General features: G+C 40.1%; 1 protein-coding gene across 3 annotated transcripts in view; it reads right to left on the reverse strand.

The window, feature by feature from the left end:
* Positions 1 to 507: 507 nt before the first annotated feature.
* Positions 508 to 24760, reverse strand: part of EPHA5 (EPH receptor A5) — a 539960-nt gene continuing 515707 nt past the window's right edge. For 2 of the 3 annotated variants that reach the window (XM_073597756.1, XM_073597752.1), the window contains exons 14-17: positions 20639 to 20788; positions 10532 to 10725; positions 6385 to 6540; positions 508 to 4449 (exon numbers count right to left, since the gene is read on the reverse strand). In XM_073597756.1, the coding sequence (XP_073453857.1) occupies positions 4344 to 4449; positions 6385 to 6540; positions 10532 to 10725; positions 20639 to 20788 (606 nt within the window). In that variant the 3' untranslated portion in view covers positions 508 to 4343. The remainder of the gene's footprint in view (positions 4450 to 6384; positions 6541 to 10531; positions 10726 to 20638; positions 20789 to 24760) is intronic. The other variant, XM_073597764.1, reaches the window with a different exon arrangement.

The raw sequence follows: 24760 nt of genomic DNA on the forward strand, positions 1-24760 counted from the left end.
TGAACACTGAAATTCTGCTAGAACTGCTTGACTGACAGCTGAGGAGGGTAAGAATCACTAGATATACAATGCTGTGGCTTGGGGGAGCTACAGGGTGTATGGGAGAGAGGCAACTGAAGAGAAAGCTAAAAAAGTGCTGAAGCCAGGCACACATCCTTCCCCATCATCACTTCTATTGGCATAACATTACAGGGAAGGGTCTGCCTGCAAGCTGGTAAACTGTAGCATAGCACCTTCTTCTTCAAGCCTCACCCTGGAATACAAGCACCGCTGGTAGGGTGACACAAAAAACCCGCCATTGGCTTTGTTCTGGAATGTCAACTCTCATATGGAGAAATGAGGGGGAAACATGGGGGAGTCCCTGTTAGTAAGGCTGTCCAGGGACCCATGATTTCTAATGGAGGCCAAGCCTATGTCTCCTGCTACATTTTTTGGTTTCATCTGCTAATACACGACAGTTAAGTAATAAGCTTTTCTTTATAGGCTTTGCTTTTATTTTTGTTTTAAAAATAGCAACAGAGTCCCTTTAAAACAAGTATGCAATGAAAGCTTTGATATTTGTATTATAAGATGTAAAGACCATAAAGAGTTTCAGTTTGTATGCAATCAGGCAGGCCCTTGCACTACATGGTTTTGGTAAATCTGAAGACAAAAATCTGCAGAAAATCTAATAGTGTGCATGGGGCTTAAGGGTGAGCTTTACTTTGGGGGACTGATGGAGACTGTCATAAGTATGGCTTGCCCATAAAATTAATAGGCCCATGGTGCACAGTGCAGTATGAAGAACTGGTTGAGACCTTCTCAGAAGAAAGATCATTGGTTTGGGGAGGAAGATAAGTATTATCTCAGGTGAACTGCACTGTGGGGGTTATTAAGGAACAGTTTTACTAAAGGTCAAGTTGTTCTTTAAAACTTAGTAAAATCACTGACCCAGTACAAGTGCACATACAGAAAGTATCCTTGCACCTTATGTATACATGCTTGTTCAAGGTTAAAGAAAAAGTACACTTTTAGTAAAAATTGCACTAGTCCACCCTCCATTTCAAGTCTTGGAGTACAGCCCCATTTAAGTCTATATTGGCTCACTGCAAAGGTGCAGCCAGAGCCGAAGATCTCTTTTAGAAGGATATAAAAAAGCATACTAGATTGCAGCTGTCTTGTTGAGGTATGTAAACAGCTGGATGGGGGGGTTAGGTAATTTAGGTGTGGAAGTTAGTAAAAATGGGCTAAAAGTGTCCTTTTTGGACTGAGAAAGTATTTAAGGAAGTATAACATGTCTAGGTAACTATTCTAGTGGGTTCCTTGTAAAGTGACTTGTTTACTTGAGCAACATGTGCTTATATTCGAAGATTTATGTTTGACTTTGTTGAAAATGCGCTTCGGAAATTTAGTTTGAAATTTTGTTGGCTTTAAAGAATCTTGTGTAGATTCTTGTGTGGACGCAAATTACAGAATGCAGAGCTTATATTTAACATCAGGAACAGACTGTAATTTAACCTACATATAATCTGTGCTTAACATCAGAACTATTTAGCACATATAAATAATACACGCTCATGCATTACTATTGCTATACTAAAGCAATAGAGACTGCCTACTTAACAAAGTGAATATTTGCTTTGCAAAGTAAATGTTCCTTTTGCCTAATGAATAAGGAGAAGCTGTGTTCACTGCAATAATCCAATAAGATGCAAGCAAAGATCTTTTCTTCTTACGCATGATCAGGTGAACACAGCATCATCTTGTTCACTAAACTACATGAACATACATTTTCCAAAGTGAACATTCATTTGCTAAGTAAATCATCTATACATCTTTAGTTAATCCACCCTTATGTATTTGTTTTCCTTTTCTTTTTCTTCTTTTTTGGAATTGTTTCAAACCTTTTTCCATCCATAAAACTTTGCAACCAGAGCAATAGTAGCTGATAATATTTCTATAAACAATTAATGTATCTGTACCTTAAAGTCAACACATATAGAATCTTAGTAATGCAATTATCACAACTATGTTTAGGAATAACTAGGTAGGCCTGAATATTTATAACTATGAGTTATCTAGTACTATACACTCTTCCAAATAAAACGAATAAACAGAATTTCTGGCCCAACACAGTCTACGTGCCAGAATCAGTTCTTAGAAGGAAAACATAATTAATAATTCACAGTTACATCTTTGTAATCATGTATTACATTTCAATTGGTACCGCAAAAATTGCAGATGATTTTCACAAAGGTGAAACACAAATTTCACTTTTTATGGCATATGCATTTTAATCACAGCATTGACAAGCAAATGTGCTATAGAGCTGAAAACTATTTCTGTTCTGTATTGGTAAAGGCTGACAACAAAAGAGGATATGTGTAGCAAAGTATATACAAGAAATACGGGCTCATATTTTGGAAGACCAATGTTTGCTGTACAATCAAAATGGTTAGCTTAATTGATGATTTAAAGCAAAATTAAAGTATGAAAGCACTCTGAAATCCTAAGTTAAAAATAGTGCATGCATGCACAACTTGCACAATTATGTGTCTTTTCCAGAAGGTCCCCCAGCTGCTGTGCAGGCACGTTGCAGATTCTGGGATTATCTATGACCTCTTGGCTTTAGGTCTGCTGGTTAATCAGCTCAAAGGTTATAGGCGTTTCACTCCTCAATTTTAGCTTGTCATTATGCTCCTACATTTTCATAAGAAGCAGAGACCATCGCTGCACAAAATGATGTGGCTCCCCCAAGTCCTGACCTGTGTTCTGTCTTCCTATTTGATTGACAGCAGCATTTAGTACAGTAAGTAACAAGTGGCTAGGATGTGGAGATAGAACCAACCTATTGCATGCCCAGTTCCCGGGAAAACATGAAAATAGTTTATAAAGCAAATTTCTGATGAGGGCATGTTTGTGTAATTTTCATCAGATGGTAGCACCTCTTTGTCACCTACCATTAATGCAGAGGAGGCAGAAGATGGCAATTAGAAAATATGAAAGGGATAATGCTAAAGGTTTTGCAAATATTATTGCATACCCAATTTGTAATTTGAAATGTCAGAGTTCTTGCATAAAAAGATACTTTAGTTCTCCTTAAAACAGGAAATAAGCATGCAGTTTGTTTTTGAATGTTCTATAGCATCTGAAGGTGCAGTCTCTAAGCAAAGGTCCTAGTTTCATTTGAATGAGGGTATGAACTTTGGTGATAAGTCAGAGTGAAGGGCCTAGCATTAAATTCTCAGAATAAAGTTTAGATATGTATTCTATGCAATGCAAAAGTGTAGAAGTTCTGTAGCAATTCCTCTAATAAAAAAGACATGAAGCAAAATTTTGAATGCAAACATCCTAAAACTAGAACACCTTGAAGCAAAAGATGAAATGTCTGTTTAATTATGTATACTTCCTAGGTTTAAACATATACCCTGTTTTATTTTAGTTTTATTTTTGCTAAATAATGTCTCGGAAATGATTGTGGATAGCTGTTTGGGGACAGGAAAGATGGATGTATTTTAATGTTATCTTCTTTTACTTTAATGTTTTGCAGTGTATCACCGGTGTTGTAAGAACAGAACGGCAAAATATAGACATAAGTGGCAGCACAGAATGTACCTGGGAGTGTAGTAAACTGTACAATATATACATGGTAATCGTAGTTATCATTTAATGCATTAACTCAGTAGAGAGCAAACAAATTGGGAAACTCAGAACACAAAAACAAAAAATAAATATATTGTATTTGCAACTGATCAAGCAACTTGTTTAAACATACACTTCCATACCATAATGCTGTGTAACAGCATTTTTTTTTTAATTTACAAAAAAAGATAACTATGAAGAAAATCTAAACATATTGCTCTTCAATACACTTTTGTAGACAATTGAGACTTAGTAAACGTCAGAAAACTGCAGCTTTTTCCCCCCTAGGCCATACATGGCTACAAAAACTTTTTTTTTTAATGATCCATTCAAGTAAGTCCTTGGAAGTATTTAGCGTGCTGCTACAATGAAAGCACTATGAAGATGCTATATACAATTCCTGTACAAAGCATCATGGGAAGTCCTTTGTAACAATAGCCAAATAACTGGCTAACCTCACTTTAGGCCTCTACATCCAGTTCTGGGTCCCATGCATGTAGCAATTACTCATGAAGAATGATGACACGGACAGAATAAAAAATAAATGGATGTTTGAGTGAAATACTGATTTTTTTTTTGAATTATCAGTTCTATGTTCATTGTGTCACTTTCAGTTTTTCTATAGCATTATACTTCCCTTTTTCCTTTTTCATTTTTTCTATGCCTATAAATCTCTGGACAGGTTACAAAGTGCAGGCTTGCTTGGATGCAGAATGGTACAATTACAACGGCACCATTCCATTCAATAACTGGGCTCTCATTTCCTGGATGCTGTTCATTATCTTCTTCTGATGACCAGCCAGAGTCACTCCAAACCTCTTCAAATCACTAAAGAATAGAAACACACACAGCATTTTTAGAAGGTTGGGGCTACACAAATAAAAAAAAAAAATCAAATCAGCACTTCCACTAAGGTTTTGTTTTGACAAAATAACACTTTTAATTAAAAAAAAAAGAAATTCATTTAAAAAGTAAATTTCTTTTAAAATGTAACTGCTGGTAAATTGCACACTTCATCTGAATCTTTAGGTCACACATCTTTATTCCCATATTACAATTTTATTTTAACCTCCCTAGCGGTATGATTATGTCAGATTTTAGGTGCTGAAAGCGGTACAATTATTTTGCATAGAAATTTGGCGTTTTATATTGTAGGCCTGTAATTCTTAACAATAACACACTTAAATCTGACCAAACAAGAGTCTAGTAGATATCCCGGGTATGATGAAAGTTGAAACACAAAATCATAAATTATAATATAATAAATAAATATAAATAATTAAAAAATAATAATAATATAATAATAATAAAATAAATTTCCCCACGATTTACTATCGCTCAATTCTGCAAGTGTTCTAATTTACTTTCACTGTTTTCTAGCTGGTCTAAAGCCACTTTTGACGTAAAGGGACACTTTTTGGTTGCTATGGACAATCTCAAGTTTCCAGGCAGAAAGAACAGTATATATAATATAAAACTGCATGCAGGGCATTGAACAAAGCACTGGGGACAAAAGGGATGTGAAATAATTTCATACAGTACTGTAATCTGTAAGATTACAGTACTGTATGTGTTATGATTCTTACATTTTTTGAATTTGCCGCCAGGCTCAGCCCCCATGCATCGCGACGCTCGCAGAGAACGGAGCCTGGCACAGAGAGGCTTCAGCTTCAGGGGGAGAACAGAGCCTGCAGACACTGCGGGGAACATCGCAGGATCCTGGGGACAAGGTAAGTATACAGCACCAGGATCCTGCAATGCAACCCGAGTGTGGCTCGGGGTTACCGCTAATGGTGCTGAAATTTAACCCTGAGCCAAACTCAGGAATACCGTCAGGGAGGTTAAGTGACAAAGGCTGCACTTTGTTTGTGTAAGGCAAAGCATACAGAGTATGTTTATAAAGCAGTGAATGTGACTTTCATCAAACATTCACTGGTGGCGAAACAGAAAATGTGATTTAAAACACATGCAACTGGAAGATACAAATGCAGTCAAAGTTAGTGAATGTCAGTTTCACTGCTTTCTTAGCAAAGCTAAAGTTCAAGTTACACACGTATCTAAAGGGGTCATAGAAGACACATATTTCCCCCTCCCTTTGCACTGAAAAGATTCCTACAGACATTAGACAAGAGAAAACGTAAACAGGCTCTGCTCTGCTGTCTCTTCAGAAGATCCATAATGCTCCAAGACACCAGTGTCATGAGTGCATCATGTGTTAAATCTTTTGTTTATGTGTACAACATATAATCTAAAGTAATTAGTAAAAAAATAATATTGTATTTTTAAAGAATAAAATACAGTGCCCCCAAAGTTTTTGATTAAAAAATGTGGCTTCAGACCTCTCAATAAAACCTAAAGCTGGGGCACATGGCTTAAAGCTACTATGAACAATATGATTGTTTACAAAAATCTAGTGCTTTTAATCATACAGTAGATGTACAGACTTACAGTAAGATAAGAAGATCAGCAAGACACAATAATAAGTAGTTATGAGGTTAAGTATGAACAGATCTGATGAGCAAATAAGAATGCCCCTATGCATATTACGGGGGGGGGGGGGATTTACTAGAATTGGTGCAAACAGAATGTGGTGCAGCTGTACATAGTAACCAGAAAATCAGCTTCTAATTTCAACTTGTTCAATTAAGGTTTGACAACAAAACCTAGAAGCTGATTGGTTACTATGCACAATTGTACCAGATTCTGTGTGCACCAGTTGTAGTAAATCTCCCCTGTCTTTACCTATAACAATGCATTACTTACTCCAAAGTCACCTGGGTCACTGCATCCATTGAAGTGTATCCATTCTCCATAAATGTATCTGTGTATCTGCTCATCTTGATGCCTTCAAGCCACTCATTTACAGATCTATACACAGCATTACCTGCTGGATTATGTTCTACCAGTAAATTTGATACCCTATAATGTAATATGCACATATGATTAAAATAGCAATGCCATTTAATACAAAACAATATATATATTATAAAATAAATTGGTCTGCACAAACTAAAACTGAATGCCAACAAACAGCTAACTACACCTTTGAAATGCATGAGTGGTTTTACCATACTGTACCAAAGTATTTCTGTTCATCCAATTCTGAGATTTACACAGCCCTGGTACATAACACTTTGAACCTGGGGGGCATGACTTTTCTCTTCTATCATAGAACAACACTGCTAGGTCACCACCCTGCCTCAGCCTGTGATTACACAGTGAATCACAAGAAACTGACATATGAGATCATCTCTCTGCTTTCTCCTTCATTCAGCATGTTCCTTATGTGAACAAAGGATAACTGCATAGCTCCCAGTTCTGCCCCTCCCTTTGAATTCTACTGAATAGGGCAATACAAGAGGCTGGAATCAAGTCAAATTCAAGTATTTAAAATACATTTAATGATTTTTCTAAAAAAAAAAAAAAAAAAAAAAAAATTGTTTTTAAGCCTGGTTGGAGTTCAGCTTTAAAAAAATCTGTAGTATTTTTTTGCTTTTTTTTATATATATTGTTGTGTTTGCCTTTCTGAAAAGGGGGAGTGTTGTGAAGTAATCATTACTACATGTATTCTATTTTTACAGAAAGCTTATGCCAGCAATTTGCATTAAATAAATGGCATTTTAGTCAGCAGATATTTTATACCCCCAGTAATTTACAGGTAGCAGCACAATTTTTCATAATTAACATAATTTAATTTCTTGATGTGACCTTGAGTGTCAGCCAAAAGCATCATTATTATCCTATTACAGTTTCCCTCTCATCAATTTCTCCTGTTTATACTGCTGAGGCAGGCTGCTAAAGCTCTTACAAGGGTTAAATGTTTATTATTGGCTTTTATACATTTCGCAGCATTCTGGACATATATGGCTGCATTTTTCCAGATCCTCAGTAGTGACATTTCTAAGTAAAATTTAGTGCAAGAGATACTGTGATTTATGACATAAAGGGACACACTTATTATGCAGCGAATTTGACATTCATTGCAAGTGAATCTTCCAGCTACACTTTTTAAATTAGTAGTGATTGATAATAGTGATTGACCATCAGTGAATATTTGGTGAAAGTTACATTCATTGATTTATAAATATATTCCGAAGTATATCTCTAGCCAAACAATTTTTTAGCTTTGGATATAGTAGGAAACAGTTTAACAGTTTGAACCACCATCAGGTTTTTATTGCTGTCAGTGTCCCTTGAGAGATTCAGCATGTCTGTTTGTCAAAGTTAGCACTGTTATGCGACAGAAAGTGAAGGGAAACCCTAAATGTTACAGTTGTCTAAGGATTTCCACTCATTTTGGAGATATATTGTATCCTTTCACTTTTTGCTGTGTCTCCAGGATACAAAATGAAGGGAAGTCACCCCAGCAGAATACAGACATCATACAAAATTCTAATAATCAACATTGTATCCTGAACTATTGCCAACAGTCAGTATAGAAGGATGTGCGGCCAATGGTGGCACTATATAAATCCAAAATAAAGAACTAACCAGAACTAACCACACTTTAAAGCTGTCCTCAAAGTATGATCATAATTACATACTTATACAGGTCCAGCTTGGACCATTGCAAACATGCATATTTCATACCCGAGGGACTGCTGTGGAAGGTATCTGTTTACACTGTTGTCAATTTAGGTCTGAAGGGGGGGCTCTTTTTTGGATTGTCCCCATTTTATTGGAATAAAGTTGTATCTGGACCTCTTAGCAGTGGTGTGGCACTTCAATTTCCATTTTTGCTAAATCCCTGTAGTGGTCAGTACACTTGCTGGGCACCTTGAATACATGGTGTTCTCTGATTGGGTGCAGTGAAGAGAAAGGGTGGTGATGTCACGATCTCCACCTTGTCCAGTAAGTATATTTGTACATGATCTCATTTGGATGGAAAATGCTGTTTACATTTTGCTTGTTCTTTTTTGAAAACTCTCAAACTAAGGCTTTTCTATGCTATGCAGACAGGGCTGGGGAGTTAATGTTTACTATAATTAACTATTTCTATACTGTGCTTATCAGCTATGTTTGAACACTGTCTCTCCTAACAAAGAGTTAACCTCACTGGCGGTATGATTATTTCAGATTTTTGATGCTGAAAGTGGTACAATTATTTTGCATGGAAATTTGGCGTTTTATATTGTAGGCCTGTAATTTTTAGGAATAACTCACTTAAATCTGTCCAAACCAGAGTCTAGTAGACATCCCGGGTATGATAAAGTTTGAAAAACGAAATCATAAATTATAATAAAATAAATAACTACAAATAATAAATGCAGAATTGTCGCTGTCATTACTTTCAGTGTTTGATGACGGATTTCCCCACAAATCACTATCGCTCAATTCGGCAAGTGATTCTAATTTATTATCGCTGTTTTCTATCTGGTCTAAAACCGCTTTTGATGTAAAGGGACGGTTTTGGTTGCTATGGACAATCTCCAGGCAGAAAGAACAGTATTTATAATATAAAACTGCATGCAGGGCACTGGACAAACCACTAGGGACAAAAGGGATGTGAAATAAATTGATACAATAATGTAATCTGTAAGATTATAGTATACTGTATGTATTGTGTGTTTTACTTTTTGAATTTGGTGCCGTTCTCCTTCCCGTGCGTCGCAACGCTCGCAGGGAACGGAGCTCGGCTCCGTGATGGATCGAGCAGAGGACGGCTCGCACACAGTGTGGGGAGGCATTACGGGATCCTGGGGACAAGGTAAGTAACATGTACCTGGATCCTGCGATGCAATCCTGGGGTTACCGCTTTTGGTGCTGAAAATCCACCCCGAGCCACACTCGGGAATACCGTCAGGGGGTTAAATATCTAGAAGCTGGGCTTCCCCTGTTTATGTTAATGAGAGGATATAAGTGAATGATCTTCTCCAATGATCACAGATTGGGTTTCCTCAATTAACTAATTCCTCCTTAAAGCAGAGACACACCAGAAGCCCAGCACAGACAAAGGACTGGGCTTCTGTAGTGTTTCTGCACTTTTAAGGAGAGATTATTTACCCAAGGAAGACTGGCTTTTAAAAGAGAAGTTTGGGAAAAAAAAAAAAAAACCAAACAGTCATACTCACCTGGGTGGATGCTGATCTCTCAGTTCTCGTCTTCAATGAGCAGATAGTTGGTGACTGTCAGTCTCCGGCTTTCTTCTCTACCGCTCCAGTTCTCACTGTAGCACCGGGTTGTGGAGGGGGTGGGAGTGGCTGGCTCAGGCTCTCAGCTGCTGGTCCAGGCATCTGGGTGGATCCCGACATTAAAATCAGGATTTCTCCAGAGCTTGGATCAGCTCAGTGTTGTCAGCCTAAAGCAGACTTTAACTAACTGTTGGCTGAAAATGGATCGCTGGAGTGCAGAACTGCGTGCACTCCTGTGATCCATAGGAAAAGGATGGCCAAAAAAGCTTTGGCCCTACTTTTCCTTTAATCAATTTATTGCTGGATGGGAGCGCTATTATATCAGAGTTAGAGACTACAATATACAATATTGTAGGTATATACAATATAGGGGTCTTGGCAGGGCAGATTTGCTTCCACATAGAATCTCAAATATATGAGACTAACACATAGTGTTTAATAAGTTCTGGCTTTCATTCAGATTTATAAGTTTACTCTATATGTTAGTCTACAGGACACCGAGCATTGGTATAGTGTCCTGTATTCTGATGAAACAAGGATGAAAGGTGGCATGACAATGGAAAACCGGAAGCATGCTACAGTTTTTTAATAATGATAATTCAGAAAGGCTGAATGAAAAATGAAAAGGTATTTTATATCTATTGTTGTATATAGGAAACACAGAGCATGCAAGGTAGACATAATATTACTATGAGGAGCTAAATCATGATTTGCAATGTTTTGGTTTACAAAATATATATACAATATCATAATTTAAGTGTTCTAAAATTATGTTTTACCTGTTAGATGAATTAACAAGAGACTTCAAGCTACTTGGGTTACGGATCAACTTGTCCAACATGCTGACAATCTCTTCAAACTTGGGCCTGCTGTTCCGTTCCTTCTGCCAGCAATCCAGCATGAGCTGATAAAGAGCAGCCGGGCAATCCATGGGACTTGGCAACCGATAACCTTCCTCAACAGCTTTAATTACCTAATGGAGACATTTTTATTTTTTTTTTATTTTGGGTTAAAAACATACAGATAAAACGTGGCAAGCTAGAAATTAGTATTCAGAGATAGTGTGTTGATTTTGTTAAAGTGTTATAAAGTATATTTACACAACTGTCTCACCATGTTTGACCCTTACTACTGCATTGATACAGATTAATCTTGCAGCATTTTGTGGCTTTACATTATTAATACTTTAGTTAAATAAACATACATATAATGTTTGTTCTTTATAAAAATAAACAAGTATGGTTTGGTTGTAAACAATTGCAGATTGGTTGTCAAATGCTGTTGCTTCTCATTCTATTTACTGTAACTATTTTTAATGATCTGAACTTATTGTAGCTCAAAGGGCATTCCACACAAAACTGATATTTCAGTTTTTAGTAAATTCTGCAGAGTTAAACCATCTGACAGTTTTGTATGTTTCTTGTGGAGACTTTTCTTGAGATCTTCACTATTCAATTTCTAATTCTGTATACAGTATTAATATATGCAGAATGAGGTGCTGGAACATGCATAGGTGGGTTGGAACACCCAAAATACCCAAGTGGACAAGAAGAGAATCTGAAATTATACCATGGAGAGCTTGCTCTTGGGAGTACCCAAGACTTATAAAAATCCTGGTGCTGACTCAACCACAAGACTGAATTTGCTACTAAGTTATCACTTTTGGTTGGATTTTCCCCTTAAAGCAGGGATCTCAAACTGGTGACCCTCCAGCTATTGCGAAACTACAAGTTCCATGAGGCATTGCAAGGCTGAGAGTTACAAGCATGACTCCCACAGGCAAAGGCAAGATGGGACTTGTAGTTTTGCAACAACTGGAGGGCCGTCAGTTTGAGACCCCTGCCTTAAAGGCTTCAAAGACACTGGTAATTTAACCACTTGCCTACTGGGCACTTTTACCCCCTTCCTGCCCAGGCCAATTTACAGCTTTCAGCACTGTCACACTTTGAATGACAATTGCGCGGTCATGCATCACTGTACCCAAACAAAATTGTTATTATTATTTTTCACACAAATAGAGCTTTTTTTTGGCGGTATGTAATCACCACTGGGTTTTTTATTTTTTGCTAAACAAAAAAAAAAAAGACTGAACATTAAAAAAAAAAAAAAAATTCATAGATTGTTATAAAATTTAGCAAACAGGTAATTTTTCTCCTTCACTGATGAGACAGCACTGTTGGGCATTGATAGGTGGCACTGATGGGCACTGATGAGGAGGCACTGATGAGGCTGCACTGATAGGTGGCATTGATAGGTGCCACTGGTGGGCTCTGATAGGCACCACTGAAAAGCACTGAGAGGTGGCACTGATAGGCAGCACTTATGGGCACTGATAGGTGGCACTGATAGGTAGCACTGATAGGTGACACTCATGATGAGGCACTGATGGGCACTGATTGGCAGCACTGGTGGACAATAATTAACAGCACTGGTGGGCATTGATTAGCAGCACTGGTGGGCACTGATTAGCAGCACTTGTGAGAACTGTTGGGGCCGATGTCCCTTTAACAGAAGCTGGTTATCGGCTTTCTTCTTCTATTCTCACACTGTCAGCATGAGAAAAAACGATAACCGGCTTGTGTTTACATCCTGTGATTAGCTGTCACTGGCTGACAGCTGATCACATGGCAAAGGGCCGCTGTAATTGGCCCTTTACCCCGATCTGTGGTCAGCCGAGTTTAAAGAACCCGGCGATCACAGAGCGCATCACCTGCGCATACACCCTCCCGGCATTGTAAGCCTGCGCTGTAGCCATCTTTTGGATATAGCACAGGCGGAAAGCAGTTGATGAATTCCCTTAAACCAAACTTCTGTTATTATTTTTGTTTTAATTTAGCATTTTACCTGTGTGAAAGTGCACATGTAGTACATCACAATGTGCATGGTTGACTTTGTACACAGGTTTTCAGTATACTTTATCTAGGTAAGGCTCACTTAGTTTTCCAGGATCTGCCTATATAGGCCATGGGGGAGTGTTATTAACCACTTGCCGACCGCCTCACGCAGATATACTGCGGCAGAAGGGCTTGTACAGGCAGAATCACGTACCTGTACGTGGTCCTTTAAGAGGCGGCCTGCGGGTGCGCACGCGGCAAGCTCCGTGAGTTGGGTCATGGGAAAAAAAGGACGTCAATTTTGTTTGGGAGCCACGTCGCACGCCTGCGCAATTGTCAGTTAAAGCGACGCAGTGCCGAGTCGCAAAAAGTGCTCTGATCAGGAAGGGGGTAAATTCTTCTGGGGCTGAAGTGGTTAAATTTCGAAAATTTAAATGAAGATGTAATATATTACAAAATCTTAGATGTGGTGGTTGCATTAACGCTTTAAGGCTTTTCTCCCTTTAATTTTACTTAGTGATCTGGCCACTAAGTCTCTTATTTTTCAATTTTCTTGAAAGCTGTACAGCAAAAGTGTCAGTTTGAGCATTGAGATGAATCCTTTACCACTAACAGATGTTATTCATTATAACCTTTGTCCCAAAAGGGGGAAAAAATGGTTGCTATAACTGCTTAAAAAGTGAGCTGGAGTTTGCTAGAGCATATGACACTACCCTCACCCCAGATTGACAATGCTGCTCTCCAAGGGTGACTCCATTGCTCCTCCAATGGACTGGAGCCATCCTAGGAAAGGAAGTGTGTTGCTTACCAGATCATCAGATGCAAATAAAGAAAAAATATCCCCAAAAAAGGAAAGAAATGCACCCACTACATTTAAGGATTGGTAAGCTGCAATATAAAAAAAAAGACGTTTTTGGGTTCAATACTGCCTAACTCCAAAATGATGATTTAGTAGCAATAATGGTAGTTTAACCAATGGCTCTATGACAGGTGTCATACTGTACATGCTCAATTTTCTAATTCTTTGTTAAATTATATATTGTTGTCATTATATCCCGTGTATGTTACATGCTGCAGCATATATATGATTTAATTAAATCATATCTAAACTCAAAACCAGAAAATGGATGTACAGTAATACCTCAGATTGCGAGTAACGTGGTTAACGAGCGTTTCGCAATACGAGCTATTATTTTTTTTAAATCCTGACTTGGTTTGTGAGCGCTGTCTCCTGTTCCTGAGCCTCTCCGGGTGTTTCCGAGTGCATCTGAGCGGCTCAGAGCTAGGGATGAGCTTCGAGTTCGAGTCGAACTCATGTTCGACTCGAACATTGGCTGTTCGCAAATTCGCCGAACAGCGAACAATTTGGGGTGTTCGCGGCAAATTCGAATGCCGCGGAACACCCTTTAAAAGTCTATGGGAGAAATCAAAAGTGCTAATTTTAAAGGCTAATATGCAAGTTATTGTCATAAAAAGTGTTTGGGGACCCAGGTCCTGCCCCAGGGGACATGGATCAATGCAAAAAAAAGTTTTAAAAACGGCCGTTTTTTCAGGAGCAGTGATTTTAATAATGCTTAAAGTCAAACAATAAAAGTGTAATATCCCTTTAAATTTCGTACCTGGGGGGTGTCTATAGTATGCCTGTAAAGGGGCGCATGTTTCCCGTGTTTAGAACAGTCTGACAGCAAAATGACATTTTGAAGGAAAAAACTCATTTAAAACTACCCGCGGCTATTGCATTGCCGACAATACACATAGAAGTTCATTGATAAAAACAGCATGGGAATTCCCCAAAGGGGAACCCCGAACCAAAATTAAAAAAAAAAAATGACGTGGGAGTCCCCCTAAATTCCATACCAGGCCCTTCAGGTCTGGTATGGATTTTAAGGGGAACCCCGCGCCAAAAAAAAAAAAAAAAACGGCGTGGGGTCCCCCCAAAAATCCATACCAGACCCTTATCCGAGCACGCAACCTGGCAGGCCGCAGGAAAAGAGGGGGGGGACGAGAGTGCGCCCCCCCCTCCTGAACCGTACCAGGCCACATGCCCTCAACATTGGGAGGGTGCTTTGGGGTAGCCCCCCAAAACACCTTGTCCCCATGTTGATGAGGACAAGGGCCTCATCCCCACAACCCTGGCCGGTGGTTGTGGGGGTCTGCGGGCAGGGGGCTAATCGGAATCTGGAAGCCCCCTTTAACAAGGGGACCCCCAGATCCCGGCCCCCCCCTGTGTGAAATGGTAAGGGGGTACAAAAGTACCCCTACCATTTCACTAAAAAACTGTCAAAAATGTTAAAAATGAAAAGAGACAGTTTTTGACAATTCCTTTATTTAAATACTTCTTCTTTCTTCCTTCATCTTCTGGTTCTTCTGGCTCTTCTGGTTCTTCCTCCGGCGTTCTCGTCCAGCATCTCCTCCGTGGCATCTTCTATCTTCTTCTCCTCGGGCCGCTCCGCACCCATGGCATGGGGGGAGGCTCCCGCTCTTCTCTTCTTCTTCATCTTCTTCTCTTCTTCTCTTCTTCTTTTCTTCTCTTCTTCATTTTCTTCTCCGGGCCGCTCCGCACCCATGCTGGCATGGAGGGAGGTTCCCGCTGTGTGACGGCGCTCCTCGTCTGACAATTCTTAAATAATGGGGGGCGGAGCGGCCCGAGGAGAAGAAGATAGAAGACGCCGCAGAGGAGATGCTGGACGAGAACGCCGGAGGAAGAACCAGAAGAGCCAGAAGAACCAGAAGATGAAGGAAGATAGAAGAAAGAAGAAGTATTTAAATAAAGGAATTGTCAAAAACTGTCTCTTGTCATTTTTAACATCTTTGACAGTTTTTTAGTGAAATGGTAGGTTACCATTTCACACAGGGGGGGGCCGGGATCTGGGGGTCCCCTTGTTAAAGGGGGCTTCCAGATTCTGATAAGCCCCCCGCCCGCAGACCCCCACAACCACCGGCCAGGGTTATGGGGATGAGGCCCTTGTCCTCATCAACATGGGGACAAGGTGTTTTGGGGGGCTACCCCAAAGCACCCTCCCAATGTTGAGGGCATGTGGCCTGGTATGGTTCAGGAGGGGGGAGGGCCGCACTCTCGTCCCCCCTTCTTTTCCTGCGGCCTGCCAGGTTGCATGCTCGGATAAGGGTCTGGTATGGATTTTTGGGGGGACCCCACGCCGTTTTTTTTTTTTTTTTTTTTGGCGCGGGGTTCCCCTTAAAATCCATACCAGTCTGGTATGGAATTTAGGGGGAACCCCACGTCATTTTTTTAAAAATTTTGGCCGGGGTTCCCCTTAATATCCATACCAGACCTGAAGGGCCTGGTATGGAATTTAGGGGGACTCCCACGTCATTTTTTTTTTTAATTTTGGTTCGGGGTTCCCCTTTGGGGAATTCCCATGCCGTTTTTATCAATGAACTTCTATGTGTATTGTCGGCAATGCAATAGCCGCGGGTAGTTTTAAATGAGTTTTTTCCTTCAAAATGTCATTTTGCTGTCAGACTGTTCTAAACATGGGAAACATGCGCCCCTTTACAGGCATACTATAGACACCCCCCAGGTACGAAATTTAAAGGGATATTACACTTTTATTGTTTGACTTTAAGCATTATTAAAATCACTGCTCCTGAAAAAACGGCCGTTTTTAAAACTTTTTTTTGCATTGATCCATGTCCCCTGGGGCAGGACCCAGGTCCCCAAACACTTTTTATGACAATAACTTGCATATTAGCCTTTAAAATTAGCACTTTTGATTATTCATGTTCGTGTCCCATAGACTTTAACGGTGTTCGCGTGTTCGAACGAACTTTTTTCCTGTTCGCATGTTCTGGTACGAACCGAACAGGGGAGTGTTCGGCTCATCCCTACTCAGAGCTGTTTTCCAGTGTTCCTGAGTGTCTCTGACGCCCCCTACACCTCTGGCCACATGCTGTATTGCATACCATAGAAGTCACTGTGGAACGAATTATCTGAATTTCCTTGACTTCTATGGGGAAACTCGCTTTGATATACAAATGCTTTGGATTGCAAGCATTCTTGTAGAATGAATTATGCTCGTAATCTAAGGTTCCACTGTATTTAATGTTAAATGGCCTTCCCCTTTGTTTTCACCTGATAGTGCTGAAAATAACACACTTTCTATTCTTTTTGCGTTTACATTTACTTCTGATGGTATCTATTGAAGGAGCCATTGTTGTCACACAGGCTGGACCTTAAGCATGTCTGCCTTTGGTTGTTTCTATTACACAAGGGATTGTAGGGACTAGTAGTGTTTCAGCTCATAAGGACATTGCCTTTTTTAGCAAGATCAGCAAGTATTCTCTGTGCTTACTAAATAGCTTGAAAAAAGGATATGAAAGCACCCACCACACCAGTGGACTGGTAAGCATCAATACATTCCATTTTTGTTTTTGTGGTTAAACACACTTTAACCCCCATAAAAGTAAATTCACAAAGGTTATCTCACACACCTTTACTCCTTAAAAATGCTAGTTTCTGAACAAGGATATAGGTAGAGGAGGTGTTGAGGAAAGCAGAAAAAAGCCAAGATGATCAATTTATAAAGGAGAAATTCAGTAATTAATGTTTATGTGTGTGTAACTGAGGTAAAATAAGAAATGTTGTTAAAATAACTGACCACTTTGTATCCTTTCAACCATAGATCATTCAGGTGATCCAGATGAGTAAAATAGGGGGATACGCTTTCTTCAGCATACTGAACACAGTGATGCTTGTAACAAGCAATACAGCTGCTAAATCTTATGTTGTACAGTTGCCAAACATCATGAACAGCTATTTTACTTCACTCAACAGAGAATGAAGGGGAAAAAAAGCATTATCACTGTGGTTTCTGGAAATTTCGCTATGCATAAACAGTTCTCCCAGTTGATTCAGAAATGCACATGCAATCAGTTTCAGCGTCTGAGTAGGTGATCAGTTTAATGTACATGATGTCACATTGTACATTTATTTGTTTTAGAAGCTAATTATATTTAGGAATGTTTCAGCATTTCAATGGCAGTTTGATTTTCCTGTTCTTATAACATGCTGGATGTTGTAATATAGAATCTTACTGATGAAATAGTTTAATACTGCAAGAATAGACCTGAGTTGACTTGACAGGTTGTGGGTGCACATAGAATGTGATTGGGGGAAAGAGGATTGCGATTTTGAAGTGAGGAAGATTTATCTAAATTCCTGTAAGGCGCACTGGGCAATATGGCAGTGCCTATGAAAGAGGGGCATAGTATGACTTACTTGAGAGAACAGTGCTGTAATATTGCCTAGTACTATTAAAAATTAACTCAGTGTTTGGTCTGAATCTATGTTCCCCCTGGCAAGGCAATACCTCCTCCATGTTAAGGGCATATGGCCTGGTATGGTTCAGAAATTGGGGGGCACATGCTGCCCCCCCCTCCTTTCCTGGCCAGCCAGGCTCCTTACTCAGAGTAAGGGTCTGGTATTATTTTAGGGAGACATCATGCATTTTTTTTTTTTTGCATGGAGTCCCCCTCCTAAAATCTAAAATCTGTACCCAGACCTTAATGGTTTCCTGGGGGACCACAAGCATTTTTTGGGTGAGGAACCCCATTCAAATCCATACCAGACTCAAAGGGTTATGCATTTTGGAGGAGACTTTATGCATTTTTTTCATTCTTGATGTAGTATGTGCTACAGCAAACATGACATTTAAAAACATATACCATTTAAATTGCCAGCAAATAATTTTCATAGTTATCATTTCCACATTTTTTGTATTTTTTAAAAACAGAACACAGACCCCCTCAATATTTCCCCTAAAATACATAAAAGATTCTTGGGAGGGTATGTGTATGTGTAAAAAAGAAAAAAAAATCCTTTTTAAATGTCAGTGCTTCTGACGCACTTTCTGTACATCAAAGAGATTTGCCCCATTTACAGCCAGGGTTATGACACCCCAGGCATGTTATTGAAAGGAACAGGACATTTTTAATGTTCCACTATTAGCATAGCAAAGAATCACTGCTCCTGGCTGAATGGATTTAAAAAAAAAATGTTGTATGTTCCCCAAGAAAATGCCCTCCCCCTTATTTTTTAACAAACCCCTTGGCTATTATTCCAGAAAATGGGCATTTTTAGTTTGACAGATTCAACTTTGGGTTCGACATCTGAACTTCTTGGAAGTTTGCTAAACCTCTGCCAAAGCAAACCCAGGGTAGTTTGACTCATCACTTATCACTATGCATATCTGGCTGCAATTTCCTAAGCCTAGAGAAATGGTAAAGGTTAAAAAGTGGAACTTTAGGCAAATTGCTAAATATACAGTTTAATTATGTGTTTACCTGCCAATGGATTTGTATAATGTTATATGCAATAAACTACTGTCTCATAGGTCACTATCTCAAAATCATATCTATGTGTTCCATTGATAGATATCCAGTTTTGGCATCCATATGTATTAATGTATTAATGCATCACATGGTAATGATAGCTTTAGTGAGCAGGGGCGGCCCTTCCAGTAAGGGCACACGGGCGCCGCCTCCCCTATCTGTGCATCCGGCCCCTTTCAGGACACCGGTGCATGGATTCCAATGCGGGGGAGCTGTTTTTTTGAAGCACCGATTAGAGCCAGATGCTCTAATAGGCTTCAATATAGGGTGGGCTTGAGTCACAGAGAGTGCGCTCAGATCCCACCCAGGTGTGTACAACAGAGAATTAATATTCACTGTTGTAACACTGATCCTCCTCCTGGCCAATCAGGAAGCGGGTTTTGAAACCAGTCACCTGATTGGCTGAAAGGACAGGCGATCCTATTGGATGCCTAGGAGGAGGAGGGGAGGAGCTGGAAGCCTCCATGGAGGAGAGGACTCGGAGCCGAGCCGCTGCACCATGCTGCCTGCCACCTGCCACGATGGGGTAAGTGCCAGACCTACTGGCAAACAGTAGGGGGGTGGGTGTAGCTCGGGGGGGCTTGGGTGGTTGTCTTCCACCCCCCCCCCCAAAAAAAACACCAGCCGCCACTGTTAGTGAGCGAAACTGTATTTCTTAGACTAACTGTCCACTTCTAAAATAGTTAATCTGTCCACTTCCAAGAAAGATCATCTGTGTATACAGTGCCAGGACAAGATCATCTAGAGCCCAGGGCGAACATGCCAAACTGCACCCTACCCAAGATGTATGAGCATTATGAGTCAGCAAAAATCCCCCCACAAAAACACTGAACACTAATCTGCATGCTTACCCCTAAGCATAAATCCCCCTCCTCCCAGTATAAATCTGCCCCCCTGCTGAAATCCACCCTCTCAGCACAAATCTTTGCCCCCCCCCAGTTCCCAAAATCCCCCACAGCCCAAAAATGCACAAATTCTCTACCCCTAAAATTTCCCCTCCTAGTTCACATCCCCCCACTTCAAATCCCCACTCCCAACACAAATTCCCCCCAAATCCTCCCTTCTAACACAAATCTTCTTCCCCCCATCCCCCCTCCCAACACAAATCCCCCTAAACCACCACTCTTAGCACTCCCCAAATTTCCCCTCTTAGAACAATATTTACCCCCTGCTGCCTCCCAAATGTCCCCTTCAAACACAAAGCTCCTTGTGGTGCCCCCACTTCACATGATACCGCAGTGCCCATGGCAGCCGTCCTCCTGCCCACTCCTTTCCCGGCCCTGTGTGTATATGAGGTTTTTCTGGTAACCATATGGGGGCTGCAGGGGAACCTCTGAGAGGCACACTGGAGCATACAGTAAATGTATCCAGTGAATCATATTATAGAAAATATTCCAATCAAAGAAAGAGCGGTCATCCAATCATCAAAGTAATGGACATATAGAAGTCTGTATTCCCAATTGGATAAGCTCTGCAACTGTCAGGAATACAAAGGTACCCCACTTCTCTGTCTCCTGGGGCCAGCCACTGTACAACATGTGTGGCTATTGTCTCTCAAATGATACACTCTAATGTCTATTTCAAAATAAATTTAACCTCGTTTCTCTATTTGCTGCCTATTGAAATGCTCATTCCAGCTGGTTTTTGAAACCACAAGCTTTTCAAAATTCAAAACATATGACTTGTTTTATGGCTACTTACATCTTGATTTGTCATCTCCCAGTAGGGTCTTTCACCATATGACATGACTTCCCACATCACTATTCCATAGCTCCAGACATCACTGGCAGACGTGAACTTACGGAAAGCAATTGCTTCAGGGGCTGTCCACCGTATGGGTATTTTTCCTCCCTGTAAACATTAGAACATACGGTCAGGTGACAGTGTGAATGTCCTTCCTATTCTGAAAGCAATAATGAAATGGAGTAAATAAGTGGAAACAAGGCTCTAAGCCATAAACAGACATATCACTTGATGCTCAGGTGAAGTAACACAGGGAATAAAAAGTTCACATCCAACAACTGGTAATAATTTTGTCTCTGGAGTAAAATAAAACTCATGAATCACATGATGTATTTCAAAACAATGAATTGAACTCCATTTACAGACAGTTCAAGATCAGGGCTGTAATCTTCCTTCCTGAACAGTTATTACGGAGCTACATGAAAGTAATAAACTGTACAATAGTAGAAGAAGGAAGGTATAGTCCTGAATGTCAAGTTTGATACACTGCCTAGATTTACAGATAAAATCTAAACTATGAAACTCTGTTGCTGATTACAAATGTGCCGTGTGCTAAGTGTGCTGGCTCAGTTCAAGCAGACATAATAAAATGCACATGACATACATTACAGATGTACAAGACTTATCTGTATTTCATTTGTCATATGGAAGGAAATAACTTTCATGTAATAGGCTTTAATAAACTGAGGTTATGAGAAATTTTAAGCACATAGGGAAACAGCCAACATCTCACAGTAATTTTAATACTAAAGATCACTCTATAGAATATAGCATGTAACACAGAGGTGGTTACATTTAATAAAACATAAATACCATAGTTCAGTTTGAAAGGTCCTGTATTTCAGAGCCAGACTTAAAATTAAGTTCCAGTCTGGGGAAAAAAATAAATAAAAGTCAACAGCTACAAACGCTGTAGCTGCTAATTTTTAATATAAGGATACTTACTTGTCCAGGGATCCCGCAATGTTGGCACCCCGAGCCGATTCGTCCATCAGGTTTGGGTGCAGGCACCGACATTGCAAGTAAGGGAAACCGACAGTGAAGCCTTCAAGCGCTGCACTTTATGAATGGTCCTGCCTTTATCTGTGGGACAGACAGGTCCTAGAAGGCAGCGGGGGGAAGGGGCCAGACATGATGTAGATCGTGGCAATCTTACCAGGAAGTGGGAGCAGGTACCTGTCAAAACCAGGTACCGCCCTCCCAAAAAGTGCCAAATGTGGCAGTAGAGGAGGGGATGGGGGGTGGGTGCAAAAAAGTGGAGCTTCCCCTTTTGGTTGGAGCTCAGCTTTAATAATTCAAACTCAATTCGACTTTGATTACTGGTTGGATGCATATCATATTTTTCCACATGAATAAACCATAGCTAGGCATTGTTATCGACTTTTTGATTCCTGTTCTTTCATCTCCCTCATGTTGTTTTGTGGGGATGCTTATTCAGATTAGTAGATGCCATTGTTCCATATTTCACACAAAACCAAATAAACTAAAAAGTGTAGTGTACAAGGTGGATTTTTGAGTCTATTTATTTATTTTTCAATAAACCAGTGCTTTAGGCTATATAGTTGGCCCACAGAAAAACAACAATGCTTATTTTATTTAAGGTGTATGACACCAACCAAAAATAAATGTCTGTACCTTTGAATAGACTCTGGAACTTTCCCTACTACAGCAAGTGAGGCTCCCTGTTTGGAAGCATTTGTACCATTTGTTTGAAAGGGCCCAGAATACTGATGCCTACTTCAAATAATTGTATGAGAGTCACACTGTTTTTAACAGTTGGCCTACAACACAGAAAAAGATTACCTACTGTAGATGTCTCTAACAAAATGCCATAAGGCAATTAAGAATTGTAGATATATAGCAAGTGAATGCCTTCTGTAATTAAAAGGCCTACAGTACACTCTTATCACAAGATCTATGAAGAAACACGTCTAGCAATAAAAATATAACAAATTTCACCTTGATATGGCCAACAAAAGCAGAATATCCCTGTGTTGAGAGGGAACATTTTCAAAAATGTTGATAATCTTTTCTTGTTAGTGATTTTTTAACTTCATTGGTAAATTTACACTTTTTAATTGGTAAGTCTACCCTTAAAGTATATCTAAAGCCAACATTTTTTTAAAACTTTGGATAGAGTAGGGAATAAGACCCCTCTCAGGTAATTTATCACCTGTGTCCCGTTGGTGAGAACTGCCTTTTATAGATACAACAGCAAGTAAGAACAAATGTTTTAAACTCATAAGTCCCCCTTTGCCATCAAAACAGACCCTTTTGCCACCAAAGAAGCTCCGACCCTTTGAGGCATGGGCTCCACTAGACCTCTGAAGGTATGCTGTGCCATCTGCCATAAGCTGTCAGTGGCAGATGTTTTAATTCCTGTAAGTAGCAATGTGGGGCCTCCATGGATCGGAGTTGTTTTTTCAGCACATGCCAAGAGGTCACTGCCATCAAGGAATACCAATTTCATAAAGGGGTCTATTTGTTCAGCAACAAAGTTTAGGTAGGTGGTACGTGTCAACATAACATCCACATGAAGAGCAGGACCAAATGTTTCCCTACAGAACATTGCCCAAAGCGTCACACTGCTTATGCTGGCTTGCCTTCTTCCTATACTGCATCCTGGTGCCATTTCTTCCACAGGTAAACGATACACATGTGCCTGGCCATCCACACGATATAGAAGAAAACATGATTCATCAAACCAGACCATCTTCTTCAATTGCTCTGTGGTCCAGTTTTGGTGCTCACATGCCCATTGTAGGCACTTCTAACTGTGGATATGGGTGAGCATGGGCACCATGACTGCTCTGTGGCTAAGCAGCCCCATATAGGCAACAAACTGTGATGCATTGTGTGTTACCTTTCTATTGGAGCCAGCATTAACTTTTTCAGCAATTTGAGCTACAGTAGCTCTTCTATTGCATCAGTCTACACAGGCCAACCTTCACTCCCCACATGCATCAATGCGCTTTGACCTCCAATGACTCTGCGATTCACCAGTTTTCCTTCCTTGGACAACTTTTGGTAGACCACTGCAGACCAGTAACATCCCACAACAGCTGCATTTGGAGTTGCTCTAACCCAGTCATCTAGCCATTACAATTTGGCCCTTGTTTCAAATCCGTACGCTTGCCATTTTTTTCTGCTTTCAACACATCAATTTTAGGGACAACATAATTGCTTGATTCCAAATATATCCCACCCACTTTCAGATGCCATTGTAACAAGATAATCAATACTATTCACTTTACCTGTCAGTGGTCATAACGTTATGGCGGACCAGTGTAAATGCTATACTACTTTCCATATAAACTAAGAATTTGCCATGGTCTGCCCAACTTAACTCTCTTGCTAAAATAAACCAAAATGGTGACCACTGACATAATCACTGACTGATTATCTAGGGTTCTGTGGAAGAATGGGTACAATGGAAGTCCCAGCACTCACATAGTGGAAATCATTCCTGCATTCTCAGGTCCTGTTTGCCCTGCCCACTTGCTATATAATTGATTGGCAAATAATACCAAGTAAGCAAACAACACTTTTTTAATGTTCAGTTTTCAACCATTTGGCTCCCCCTCTTTTTATCCCACCCACCCATTTTCAGATTGGTTCAAACTCAAACATTAGCTAAATCTTGCTATTTTCTGGGTGTTGTCAGCTTCAGCCAGGTGTATAATGCCACAGATGGGTGTAGTGAGCATGTAAATCAGCTAATAGGTGAATTGGATAAACAGGAGGGAGTGGGTGGCAGCAAGTTTCTTTAGTTGTATTGAATGCTGGAACTTCTGTGCTCTCATTCCTCAACAGGAGCCTGGTTGTTCCTTTAGAGATTAGGAAATTACCACAATTTTGGTTGCTTTTAGCAACAGAGTTGCTAAACAATGACAGAAACTGAATTCAAGTTAAAAAAGTTATAGCATTTATATTTCTTCAGTTGTCCTTTAAAGCGTACCAGTACGGGGGGGGGGGCGTGGCTAGCCAACGGCGCGGATGGCAGCACATTGAGAGAGCGCCGCAACATCCAGGGCCAGAAAGGGGATAAAACAGCTACTAGGAGCCTCGTTTTTGCCCATA

This window comes from Aquarana catesbeiana, linkage group LG01 (genome assembly GCF_042186555.1).
Source record: "Aquarana catesbeiana isolate 2022-GZ linkage group LG01, ASM4218655v1, whole genome shotgun sequence".
NCBI classification, from domain to species: Eukaryota; Metazoa; Chordata; class Amphibia; order Anura; family Ranidae; genus Aquarana; species Aquarana catesbeiana.